At 36.6% G+C, this 12,837-nt stretch overlaps 1 protein-coding gene across 3 annotated transcripts in view; it reads right to left on the minus strand.

The window, feature by feature from the left end:
* LOC125229404 (PI-PLC X domain-containing protein 3) overlaps nt 1–10,647 on the minus strand; it is a 59,363-nt gene extending 48,716 nt beyond the window's left edge. For 2 of the 3 annotated variants that reach the window (XM_048134233.1, XM_048134232.1), the window contains exon 1: nt 10,536–10,614. In XM_048134233.1, the coding sequence (XP_047990190.1) occupies nt 10,536–10,599 (64 nt within the window). In that variant the 5' untranslated portion in view covers nt 10,600–10,614. Of the gene's footprint in view, nt 1–10,535 lie in introns of all 3 variants that reach the window. The other variant, XM_048134234.1, reaches the window with a different exon arrangement.
* Between the last annotated feature and the right edge of the window lie 2,190 nt (nt 10,648–12,837).

Consider the following 12,837-nt stretch of genomic DNA (forward strand, 5'->3'; position numbering starts at 1 on the left):
CAGTTACAACGGGTTTTGCTATCATAGCGCAAGCCTTTGTCACTTTGGTTAGGCTGGCTGTTCGTTGATATCAGCGATATGCGGGCTTAACTATAATATGTATAACTATAACAAGCTTTACGAGTCGCTAAAAGTGTTGCAGTTGCGTAGACTTGCGGTTACTGCGGTTGATTGTGTGGCAACGCCTTTATCCGTCGAAAACAATTTAGATAACACAACAGTAGTAACGATAATGTTCTTACAATACTAAAAGCAATGAACAAGCTAAAATAAGTATTTTATTTTAATATAATTTATATGTACATTAATGCGTAATGCCTAGGTGTCAATAAATAAACATTTAAATCATGTCCCTAATTGTATAAGGCTATTTTCATTCAAACTTTTACTTTCCACATACACATAATAGATTTTTATTTAAACTTAGGATAGCGAAATTTTACTACCCTACCACGAAAAAATGTATCTGTATTTTTTGTCTGTTTTGTTACAGTCGCAGAAGAGTGTATTGAAAAAGTAACCATCGGGACAACATTTTTTGTCCTGAAAAATGAAAATGATCTTTGGAACAATCCTTTAAAAATTCCCAATTCTAACACAAAGAACCTCGGTACAATTTTAAATAGCAATGTCCATTATAAAAAAAACTTAAAAGATTCTAACAAAGTCTTTTTAATTACGTTATACGAAAATTCAGACAATTTTACTGGGGAAAATATCCGGTCTTGTCTGTGACTGATGTCCGGATATACCCGTAATCGTAAACCGTCTGGAAATCTGTAATAAGAGCCTGAGAATTAACGTCAATAAAGTTTGAGAGGCTGCCGTCTTCGTAAAAACCGCTTTATACTTTCCGCTTTATAATGCTTTTTTACCGCTTTATAATGCATGATATTCTTATAAGTTCTTTGTATATAGTTTGTGTACTAGTACGGGTCCACCTCCTAACAAAAAAAAAATTATCGGTCCCATCCGAAAGAAAGCATGAAACTTGGCATGAATGTAGCTTTCATATATGTGCTTCAATGTCGATATGGAAGCACGCTGAAGAGTCATTTTTTCCCCCCCTTACCCCCCATTTTATCTCCCTCATTCTAGTTTTCTGGATTTTATTCCAAAACTAGCTGCCCGGCGTACTTCGTATCGCCTTATACTTGGAGGCGCAAAACATGGGGCAAGGCAAAGAAGTGACCATTTTTACTTGACACAATTAAGTAGCTACATCATTAATTACATTATAGCGTACCTATTTAATATACACATACCTATAGCTGGGCATTAACTCGTTAATCCGTTAATCGTTAATTAACGAAGTTAACATTTCGATTAACGGATTAACTTTTAAGTTAACTCTAAAAAATGTTAACGGACTCGTTAACTTCCGTTAAATTTCTCCGAGTCCGTTAATCGTTAATTTAGCAGGGCAGCGCCGCGAAAAAACACGCTACTGTAAAAGTCCGAAGTACGGAAAATCCTACGATTTAACCGGTAAATCCCAGCTTTTACCGATTTTGATCGCCAAAAGCCCAAATATTACCTAAAGAATTGTTGTTCACATGGGTTCGCTTTTACCAACGTTGATTCGATGAATCCTAAGTTTTACCATGGCAACTGTTCTAGATTATACTGTGGTTCTAGTGACAGGGCAGCAAATTCGAGCCCAATTTAAGACCACATTCTCTTCCCTAGCTTCTACCCGGCTTCCGCCTGCTGTGATCTTGCAGCTCTCCTGACACAGTTCTTGGCAGTAGCTCAGGCAATCACTGCCTTCCACATGTAGCCTAGAGTTCAATAGGCTTGCTGTAATTCGGGCTTTTACAGTAATATAATACATTATAGTGGATTACTGATACAACTAAATATATACCTACAGTAAAAATATTTTTTGTCACGCGTTAACGGATTATCGATTAACTTTAACTTACGTTAAATTTGTTGAAATGTATCGCATTAACGATTAACGAAGTTAACTTTTTTAGTAACGGATTAACGATTATCGAAGTTAAATATTTGATTAACGGTGCCCGGCTATGCACATACCTATTGAAGAGATAAGATGACTTACCTTTTTCCTCTTGTGGCAATTATCCGGTTATTGCGTTGTTTTAGTTACTAACTGTAATACTTTAAATTGCTTTTGAAATCAATTTGGAGTTTTTTTACCATTCATTTAAAATACACCATTTAAGCTAGTTTATTCCAACTACAAAAATATACTATTTTTATTTTATCTCAAAACACAAATAGTACGTTGTTTCTGGAAAGTTATGTATGAAAATATTGGCATAATTGATGAAAGATTTTTTTGATTGGGATATGTACATTATAGGCCGAAGTTATTTTTCATCAACCCTCCCCATCTCTCCCCCCTCTGCGTCACCCCTCTTCCCCCCTTAAATAGCCGAAAATGCGGTTTTTCGCGATTTCTAACAAAAGAGTTGAAGATACAGAAAAAGCGTGTAGAAACAAAGTAATCCTTAATAAATTTACTACAAATCATTCATTGAAACTTTGGTTCTAGCACTTACAGTTTTCGCGTGATCCATCACGAAAGTTGGTCCTTTGCTGCAATTTTCTTTAGTGAATGTTAAGTTTTCTCCCAAATTGCTTACGAAATCTGTTTGATATTACTAAAATATTATAAACTGAAAATGAATTTCAGGGGGAAAAATCACTACCATGGGTGGAACTTGAACTCACGGCTTCTGGATTGAAACTCCAGGGCTCTACCAACAGCTACCAAAAGCTCATCCCCAGTCATCGATATACTATATGGATCAATGGTACTCCTAGCGATTACTACTGTGAAAATATTACGTCTTAAATAGTTATTGGAATTCCAAGACATATTGGAAATTCCACTCATGGTAGTGATTTTTCCCCCTTAATTTTATTTTAGTCATGTGTTACAATATTTTAGTCATATCAAACAAATTTCGACGATTTCGTAAGCATTTGGGCGAAAACTTAACATTCAATAAAGAAAATTGCAGCAAAGGACCAACTTTCGTGACGGATCACGCGAAAACTATAAGTGCTAGAACCAAAGTGTTAATGAATGATTTGTAGTAAATTTATTAAGGATTACTTCGTTCCTACGCGCTTTTTCTGTATCTTCAACAGTTTTGTCAGAAATCGAGAAAAACCGCATTTTCGGCACTTTAAGGGAGGGTAGAGGGGTGACGCAGAGGGGGAGGAGTTGGGGAGGGTTGATGAAAAATAACTTCAGTCTATAACATACATATTTCAATTAAAAAAAACCTTCCATTAATTATGCCGTAATTTTAGCTAATTTCCCCCTACTAAAATCACAGCAATAACAGTTGACAACGTCTAACAGATTTTTTTTCTGTTATGACAGCTCATTCTCATTCATTTCATTTCAAGCAATATTTTATAGCCGCATTACCTGGCCGCTACATATTAAGGTGGATGATACACTGGCTCCGGTTGTGCGATGCGAATCGGAGCCAGTGTGACATCCACCTAATCAACTACTTGTTGCACGATTAGAGTGAGATGGAGCAATAGGTAGAAAAGAAGAAACATGTATTGCCTCACTCTATCGCTCTATCTCACTCTAATCGAGCAACCGATCGCCATGTGTGTAGAGATCTTGAGGATTGTGATCGTTTCGGTTTCCTTCGCCTAAGTTTTGCACGGAGCGAATGTAACTATTTATTTGCGATGGTACCGGTTCATCACTACTTTTGTGAAGTATAAAATTAATAGCTGTAACAAACTGTCAGATTTAGTTCGAGTCGGACAGCGGATTTAATTCGCTCCGAACCATATCCGGCCGTCTGTAGAGCACGCGGACCAAATCCGACCGGTCCGGCCCGAACCAAATCTAACCGTCTGTTACAGCTATTAGAGAAAATTTATAAATCTGGCAAGCAATTTGACAATGACAACTTCATAGACTACTTAAAATAGCTGTAACAGACGTTCCGATTTAGTTCGTTCCGATAATTACTAATTTTACATTATTTTTTCTTATTTCTTTAACGGAATAATTACTAATTTTCACATTATTTTGCCAAGATAAATTAATAAAATCACAATGCGTTTGGAACGCATCCGTCATTAATATAAGTTTGGAACGCACCTGTCATTAACGTCACGTCATTGTCAAGTTGTCAGGTAGGAACAATTTGTATGGGAAAAAAGAATCACTGTTTTCTAATTATCATCACAATATTTACGTGTTTTTACACTGCCTAAACCTTCTGCGGTCTAATACAAACATTTCAATACCAAAATTACGTAAATCGGTCCAGCCGTTCTCGAGTTTATAGGTAACTAACAAACGCATTTCATTTTTATATATATAGACGGTAGGACTGACGAGTTTACTCTTTAAGAACCAAATCATCGTCGCTAAATTACCTATAAAACGATACCAAATACATAGTGATAAGATTAATATTTAAAAAGAAAACAGCCATCAACTTATTATGAACTTACTTTGTTCGTGTTGCTTCCTTGTTTTGTATTGTTGTATTTTATCAAGGTGTGCAATAAAGAGTATTGTATTATATTGTATTGTATTGTATGAAATTGTAAAAAGAGGCATATTTTTTCTTTTTTGTGTCATTTATAGAAAAAGTACAAGAGTTGTTCAAAAATAGGCTAAAGAGGTTAAATGCCTTATTCATTGAGCTACAATATGATACTATTATATAGGTAATTGTGGTAGAGTAATAACTTTCAGAGTTACAGCTCACCCCGTCTGACTCCATGAAACAAGCACCTAAGTTTTCTGCCTTTTCACAATACGCTGCAACTTTATTTGCTTCCAATTCGAGGTCCAAATAGAAATAAAGTGTAGTTCATGTATTGATCCAGTTTATAATCTGTATATAAAATTTTATCTAATTCCGCCTAGCCGCTTTCTCGTGATTGAGTAACAAACTAAACTACAAATTTGTATGTGACCAACCGTCTTAGCGTGCCTTCCAAAGCAAAGAAGCTGGCAGAGAAGAAGCATTTAAATACTGATTATTATACAGGGTTTGACAGAAACATGAATGAATAATTTTGTAAGTGATTCAGTGTATAATATGTAACAACTTTTCCAAAGAATCTAGCTGAATCCCTCGGATAATTCCAATGTCATGATTCTGTCACACATCGCCCATCACATCCGCACTTTTCAAAGTTTGGATATTCTGGGTTTGCTATCAAACTCTGACCCCAGATCAATCCTGCTCGCAAATATGCTCGTTTAGTATGCTGTTCAAGAACGTGGAATTCAATGCCAAAAGTGACCAAAGTGTTCGAAATATTGTCACGACCTGAAAACGAGATTGAAACCCATCAATTGAATGTTTTGGCAAGATATGTCATACTGACTTACGACAAAACTAGCGACATAGAAGACATCAACAAAGCTAGAAAAGCGTTATTCGTCAAAGGACGGGCCATGGAAAGGTTGCCACCAACACTCGGTGCTCTTGAACAGTATACAAAACGAGCATTTGCAAGCAGGATTGATCTGGGGTCAGAGTTTGATAGCAAACCCAAAATATCCAAACTTTGAAAAGTAGGGATGGAAAAAGAAGGCGGTGACTGGACTCCATTATGGAGTACCATCAAAGAAACTTCCGATGACTTGTCCGAGCACTGGTTATTACAATGTGCACTGTAAAGTGACATGGTAATGAGATAACACAATTTGTAAACTTCGAATGACATGTCAGTTTACTGATAAGGAAAGCGACTTGAACTTGACTGACATTTAAATTCCCAGACATATGAGAATCTTGCGGAGAATTCAAAGGAAAAGTTATCACAGCTTCTCCAACCATGCCAACTTTAAAAGTCATGATGGAAGCTCAGTTATAACTAATCTAGTATCTTAAGATATGTAGGAGCTTAGTCAGGTACCTACAATATAAGTAAGTACTAAGTAATTAAAATAAAATATATGTAACGTTTGTCATTTGCCTTAATTTTTTATCGCAATAAAAATTGCTACCACAAATTTTACCGATTATCTTTGAAAGTGAACATTTTCATACATCCCTATCCCTTTCCATCTCACTGTCGTGTCGTGTCTAATTTTAATACGTACAGTGAACCAATTTGAATACTAGGCCACTGTAGAACCTTTTCACAGTAAACGTCGAAGTAACTTCTTTGACAATTACAGCAAGGTGTCAATAAGACAGGGTTCTAGAGTGGCCTAGGATTCAAATTGCTTGACTGTACCTATAGAGGTAATAAGCGTATGTAACTTAAATAGCCACAGAACTAAATCAAGATAGAAGGAAAATGCTCGGCGATTAACAGCGAAACCGAGCGTGTAACGTTTTGTGTCGAGCCTATGACGTCACGAGTGTACTTTAGTGATGGGAACGTTGTCGCCGCGTAACCTATTCGATCGATTGTGGAGGTTGCTTGCGGGATGCCCGCCGAAGTTAAAAATATCGGATGTTAATCTTCGTTGTGAAATGAAGTAAGTATATACCTGTATTCGTGTGATGACAAACAATTCACTAGTAGGTATATAATTTGCCTAAGGCCAGGAACAAAGATTTCAGTAGGTAGGTATTAATACTAGTTAATATTTCGTAATATTTTTAAGAAAATCGACCATGTACTCACTTTATTATCCTCATGTTATTTGTTACAACTTTTAGTAATATATAAATATAATTAACCATTAACACATTTTTAGAGTTATTTTTATTCATAATAAATATAGAGCGTATTATGTTTGTATTTGTTTTTCTGCCGACCACAAATTCAACGTTAATACTGTAACTGTAACCTATTTTAAAGTTAAATTTACTTTTCACTCGTACTTTACATGTATAGTTTCATAACAATATAAAAACATAATTATAATTTCCACTGCTTCGCAAAATCGATTTAAATCGCATAAGGAAATCGCAGCATACATGACGATATAATTCCGTGGTGCACCACTATTCTAAGTTCGACGTGAGTTCGACGGAGAAAATAACAAATCTACCTTCACTTTGTCTCGACAGTTTGAATAGCCTATTTTTATATCGCTTGTTTTAAACGCACGCCAAGTCGGACTCGTCAAATTAAAGCCGCAATGGAAAACTAGTTTGACGGCCGTACGTCAGCTAATGTTTTGATGATAAAAATAGGAAAATCGTGTTTTTTATTTAATAAAAAATATTTTAGGACAAATGGTACTTACCGATGATAGGAAACACTTTGTTTAACACTCTTGCTTTTATTGGTGGTGTTTGAACAGTTAATTATCGACTACCGACCCATTTTGTATTTTTCACTGTATGTCACTCGCGGGCAGCGGTCGGGAGCAGACTGACTTGCGCGGCGAACAATGTTGCTCGCTATTTAACTTTTCCGCACGCGAAGTAGATACACTTTTTCCTTCTATCTTGATTTAGTTCTGTGTAAATAGCCTATATGAACGCACCTACTACATTAATTAACAGTTGTGACTGCATTACAAAACGCGGATTCTAATGACATAATTGCTAGTTGGCAATGCTCGTATGCATTACACATTGCAGGACCAAAACGTCCTATGTCTCTTCGTTACTCGAATATACATAATACAATTTGTGTTTGAGACGAAGAAGGCTCTGCTTTAGAGTCTGCACGCACACTTCCTATGTGCCTGTTACGGCAGTGTTATGAAAGATTCGGTGTTGTTAATTGTTTCTCAGCAGTTCTTAAAAAGTTTGTCGCCACAAAGCCACGTCAGGAAATTTTAATTGATCCTATTTTGTTACTAACATTCAGTAATATAAGTCGACTTTCGTAAGATATGTACAGGATAATTGTTTCTAATGAACACAAGTTAAATTATAATCTATTGAAAATATTTCAACTTGTGCTGTCTTAAAGTAGTCACACTACTATGTATATAAATGCGTTCCGCGATTGGAAAGTACGCTGGTTCGTTTCCAGCCTCAGGCACCAGAGGACTTGGTCACTTTTTCTTTCATATGTGTAATTTATTTCGGTTTTTGGATAATTGTTATAATTAAGAAAATAAAGATACTAGCGAACATTAATGACGAAATAAAACTTACTAAAATATCAATTCATCAAAAAAATCTTAGAATCTTTATTATACTATAAACATCAAATAAAACATGCATGCATGTGTCATCAAAAAAATCTTGGTAGGTAACAAAATAAGAATAAAAAAAACACAAATTTAACTTTTTCCTTAATTTTTGTACAAACTTTTTGAGAACTGCTGTTCTACGGTGTTATTTTGATGTAATGTGAGTAATGTCAAAGATAACAAGGATATGAAAGCAGTTAAATTTTAAGATGGTTTGAAGTAGGTATTACAATAAAACTATTTGAATCATCCTATACGCAACGTGCCGTCAAATTGATGTCATTGGCATGAAAGTTACGGGCCCTGGTAATTCCATTCGATAGAATGTTTTTGTTTAATAGTATCTCCACTAAGTACTACGTGGTCTGCTAGGCATCAGTACTAGGAATTTCTATAGCTTTAATTCACCGTTTGTCACAGATTTTCTTGGGACACGACTACCTATTAGGATAACATTAATAAAAATCTACATGATAACGAATTTATTATTGTATGTGCGATATGTGTGTGAAATAAAATCTAAAATCGAACATCAAGTACCTATATATGTTGTTAAAAATTTAAACTTTTATATACCTAGAGTGACATGGCTTATTATCATACGCGATATTCTAAATAATAAATAATAATAAATCTTTATTGATTAGGTACTTTTCTCTTGTTTGTGATACAAATTTCTATGTAGGTACCTATAAAAACGCTGGTTAAACACAATTTATATTATACATAAATAATGAAATACACCATAAATAAAATGCAAAATTGAGTAACTAACTTAACTTTCGGATTTAGAAACCATTTATGATGGGTACCTGGTTTATTCTAGACTAAAAAAAATATTTTTGGCTTCGTTTTATTATACTAGTTTTCTAATATCCGGATTAGATAGTGCGGTTATGTTTTGGTTCATACGAATATTTTCACGCCTGGGGATAGATCTTTGAATTTCGAACGCACGAATTCGCCGTTCGACAGTCTGTGGAAAACGACGTATCTAATGCTATTTTTGAAAAAGGACGGCTAGTAATGTTAAATCTAGTGGTAATGACCACTCGTTTTCGATTCTGTTAGTAGAATTTAAATCGCTAGTAGTGGAGATATTATTGAACAAATTTAACGAAATCGAATGGCCGAGATTCAAAAATTGGCCCTCTGAATGTAAACTTTACTAACAGCCCTAGCAAACATTACAACGGAAGCTATTGAAAATTATTGTAATATTAGTATTATGGGCATTATAATATTTTCTTCAGGTGAAAAGCATTTTTTAAATATGCGATCTGGGGAGGGATTATAATAATATTATTGTGGCATTATCCAAATGAATATTTTAAAATACGTGAATTGTGTGATTTCATGGAATGCCACCTTTGAAATAGTAATCAACCGGATTTTGGTGTTTTGCATAATTGGTAATTAAAAACACTGAAAATAATACGATATTATTGATACTATAATTATTATAGGTACAATACATTTTAATATTCGAGCCATTGAATAAAATGTATATATTAATAACACTTAAATAAACATTCCATACAATAAATATCATAAACTAGGCAATTAAAAAGAAAACTAAAAATCTAAGTCTAAAGAGGCATCATAGTGCCTAAGATGCTGGCGAGTCATTTATCCTTAAAAATACATATCAGCAGCCCCTTTAGCACAACTTGCCTTGTCGCGCGCGAGTCCATACTTGAAGTCGCGCTTGATGTATGGTATGGACTCGCGCGACAAGGCAAGTTGTGCTAAAGGGTGCGGTGTTGATATTTTCATTAAATATAAACAATCGGTGTTTTGTCTATTGATTGACATTAAAGATTTATTGTTAAAATTTAATATTGACTTAATTTTTTAACGGCAGTAACTAAGAAATATAATGGTTTGATGTTCAATTATACAGTCGTTCTGCTTGTCAAACTTTACGATTTGCCTAAATCTTCCTAAAATTCATTACAGGTTGGCATTACAAAATTAAGAGATTCGGTTTTATATATTTTGTGGCTTTAGCTCAATGTCTAATTGGGATTTAGTAAGATTAATGAATAAGGCATCATGCAATTAAGTCGCAACAAAACGCGCGCGAAATTTTATGCAAATTCTATGCTAAATACTCATGAATACAGTGTACCGCCTGCTATATTTTGGCTTGAATTATTATCTCTCCACTATTAGAAAATGTCCGTAGAAATATCTATATGATAAAATGAACACAGTAGTCTTTTTATAGCCATTCGTGGACCACATTTTTTATTTTCGCAAACTGATATTTGCGACTAAAAGGTTTTAAGTGACAACTTCAATTTTGTTGCCTGTTGAATTGGTCGTTAGTGCGTTTTCAAAACGCACTTAACAGTTAAAATACCAAACAAAGCACTGCTAAACCGCTACCAAAAAACAGTTCACATTTAGCATTCGCGAACACGTAACGATTATGAAAACAAATGAAACTCACGGCCAATAGAGGCGCCGAGCGCGGTGGCCACCAGCACTATCACCGCGTACCACGACACACCCATCTCCGTCCGTGGCTAACACGCCACTGAACTCTTCGCCTTGTAATCGGCTGCTCCAGCGCATGCAACCTACCTCACAACCAGTGTATTATGACCTGGAGATTATGCGGAGTATGCTGGTATGGCTGGTTCCGTGTGTGGTGAACTCGTCCACGCTTAGCGAGCGGAATTATGCAACCATCATGCGCTTGCGTTCTTATCACTGCCATCCCCTCTTACGCAACATACATTGCGTAGTCACTTTCAAGGTGCACACAGTGCATCACAAGTAGGCGAGCGATAGAATTCGTTGTTGTAGATTGTTTGGACAAGAGGGGCGAAGATGATAGTGTATGTGTAGGGGCTTCCGACAGCTCCCACACTTCCGAATAAGTATCGGGCAAAGCACGCGACTTGGGCGCGTATTGTCAAATCCTTGCAATTTTTGCAAACGGTTCGTAATAATAAAAATATCGAAAGAAAGTGACTTTGCCTATTTATAAAACTTGAAAGCAACTTTTGCAAATCAATGCAACAAAGGCCCAAATTTTGAAACAAAAAATATTGTTTATACATTTAAGATCAATCACTTCAAACAATACACGTCGAAACAAAATGTTACATAAACCTCAAAAAAATTCCTCAAGAGAAATGAAGCACAATTCAAAACAATTTTCAAGGAAACGTTAATCTCTGGCTCGTGCGGGATTAGCGACGTTTGCGGGCAACTAAACTTGGAGTTGAAGTTTCGAGTTATCCCAGTCTGCCGGCATTAAGATATTGTTGTGGGTTACCTACTTATTTAATGGTCTCTGCGATTCTGTTCAAGTGAAATCTCATGTTAGACCAAATCTTAGAACCGATTTACTGGAAAAAGAAGCGTCTGGTCGATGTAACTGGTGATCGAAGAGCTGGTGACTTCCTCGCACAACGTGTCAGCATTGCGATACAGCGAGGAAAGGTCGACAGTGTCTTTAGTACAAAAGCATCAAGGACCTATTTTAGATTTAATCTAGCTATTTCATATATCGTTTTGTTTATGTCAATGAATGGGCTATTTTTATTAGGACTAAAAAAATGTACCGTCAATTTCAGCATCGAATATAATGTGACAGGAAAAGCTGCAAAATTTACCGGAACTCATCTTAATATTTATAACAACAAAGGTGTATTACGAAAAAACGATGTAGGTACCTACATATTTGGTGTTTTCATTGTCACAACGTATCGTACCTTCCCGAACGCTGCCCAACCGAGTCGGATTCGACGATTAACCTCTTTCTCGAAGTTGGACCTACCTAATTGGACAACTTGTCCTAGGTATATATAATCGTCTACAACTTCGAGTGTAAAGCCTCCAATTGTAACGGGAATTGGTGCTACATGGGCATTGGAGATGATTTTCGTCTTATCCATGTTCATCTTAAGACCAACTCGCATGGAGGCTCTATTGAGGTCATCGAGCATCGTACTCAAGTCCTCCATGGTCTCAGCCAAGACTACTATATCGTCCGCGAATCGAAGGTGAGTGAGGTACTCGCCGTTTATGTTGATACCTAGCCTTCTCCAATCCAGTCTTAAAGACATCCTCCAGTGCAGCGGTAAACAGCTTAGGAGATATGACATCTCCTTGCCTGACTCCCCGCTGCAACGGAATGGGCTTCGAGTTCTGGTCTTGGAGTCGGACTGACATAGTGGCGCTCTTGTACAAGCACTTCAGCACTTCGATATAGCGGTAGTCTACTTGGCACCGTTGGAGAGACTGTAGTACAGCCCAGGTTTCGATCGAATCGAAGGCTTTCTCGTAGTCCACAAACGCTAAACAGAGGGGCAGGTTATACTCTTCGGTCTTCTGTATAACCTGACGAAGCGTGTGGATGTGGTCTACGGTACAAAAGCCTCTTCGGAAACCGGCTTGTTCGGGAGGCTGGAAGTCATCAAGCCTGCGTGCGAGACGATTCGTAATGACTCTTGAAAACAGCTTATAGACATGGCTCAGAAGTGAAATGGGTCGGTAGTTCTTCAATAAAGTGTTGTCACCTTTTTTGAAGAACAGTATCACCACACCTCTGTGCCATGCCCTTGGCGTTCTCCCTTCTAGTACGACGGAGTTGAACAGCTTCTGAAGGGCCGTAAGGATCGGTTTACCACCCGCCTTCAGAAGTTCGGCTGTAACTCCATCTTCACCAGGCGCCCTGTTATTCTTAAGCTGTTTAAGAGCCATTCTAATCTCGTACAGGCTGATGTACGGGATGTCTTCGG

Source organism: Leguminivora glycinivorella, chromosome 9 (genome assembly GCF_023078275.1).
Source record: "Leguminivora glycinivorella isolate SPB_JAAS2020 chromosome 9, LegGlyc_1.1, whole genome shotgun sequence".
Taxonomy (NCBI): domain Eukaryota; kingdom Metazoa; phylum Arthropoda; class Insecta; order Lepidoptera; family Tortricidae; genus Leguminivora; species Leguminivora glycinivorella.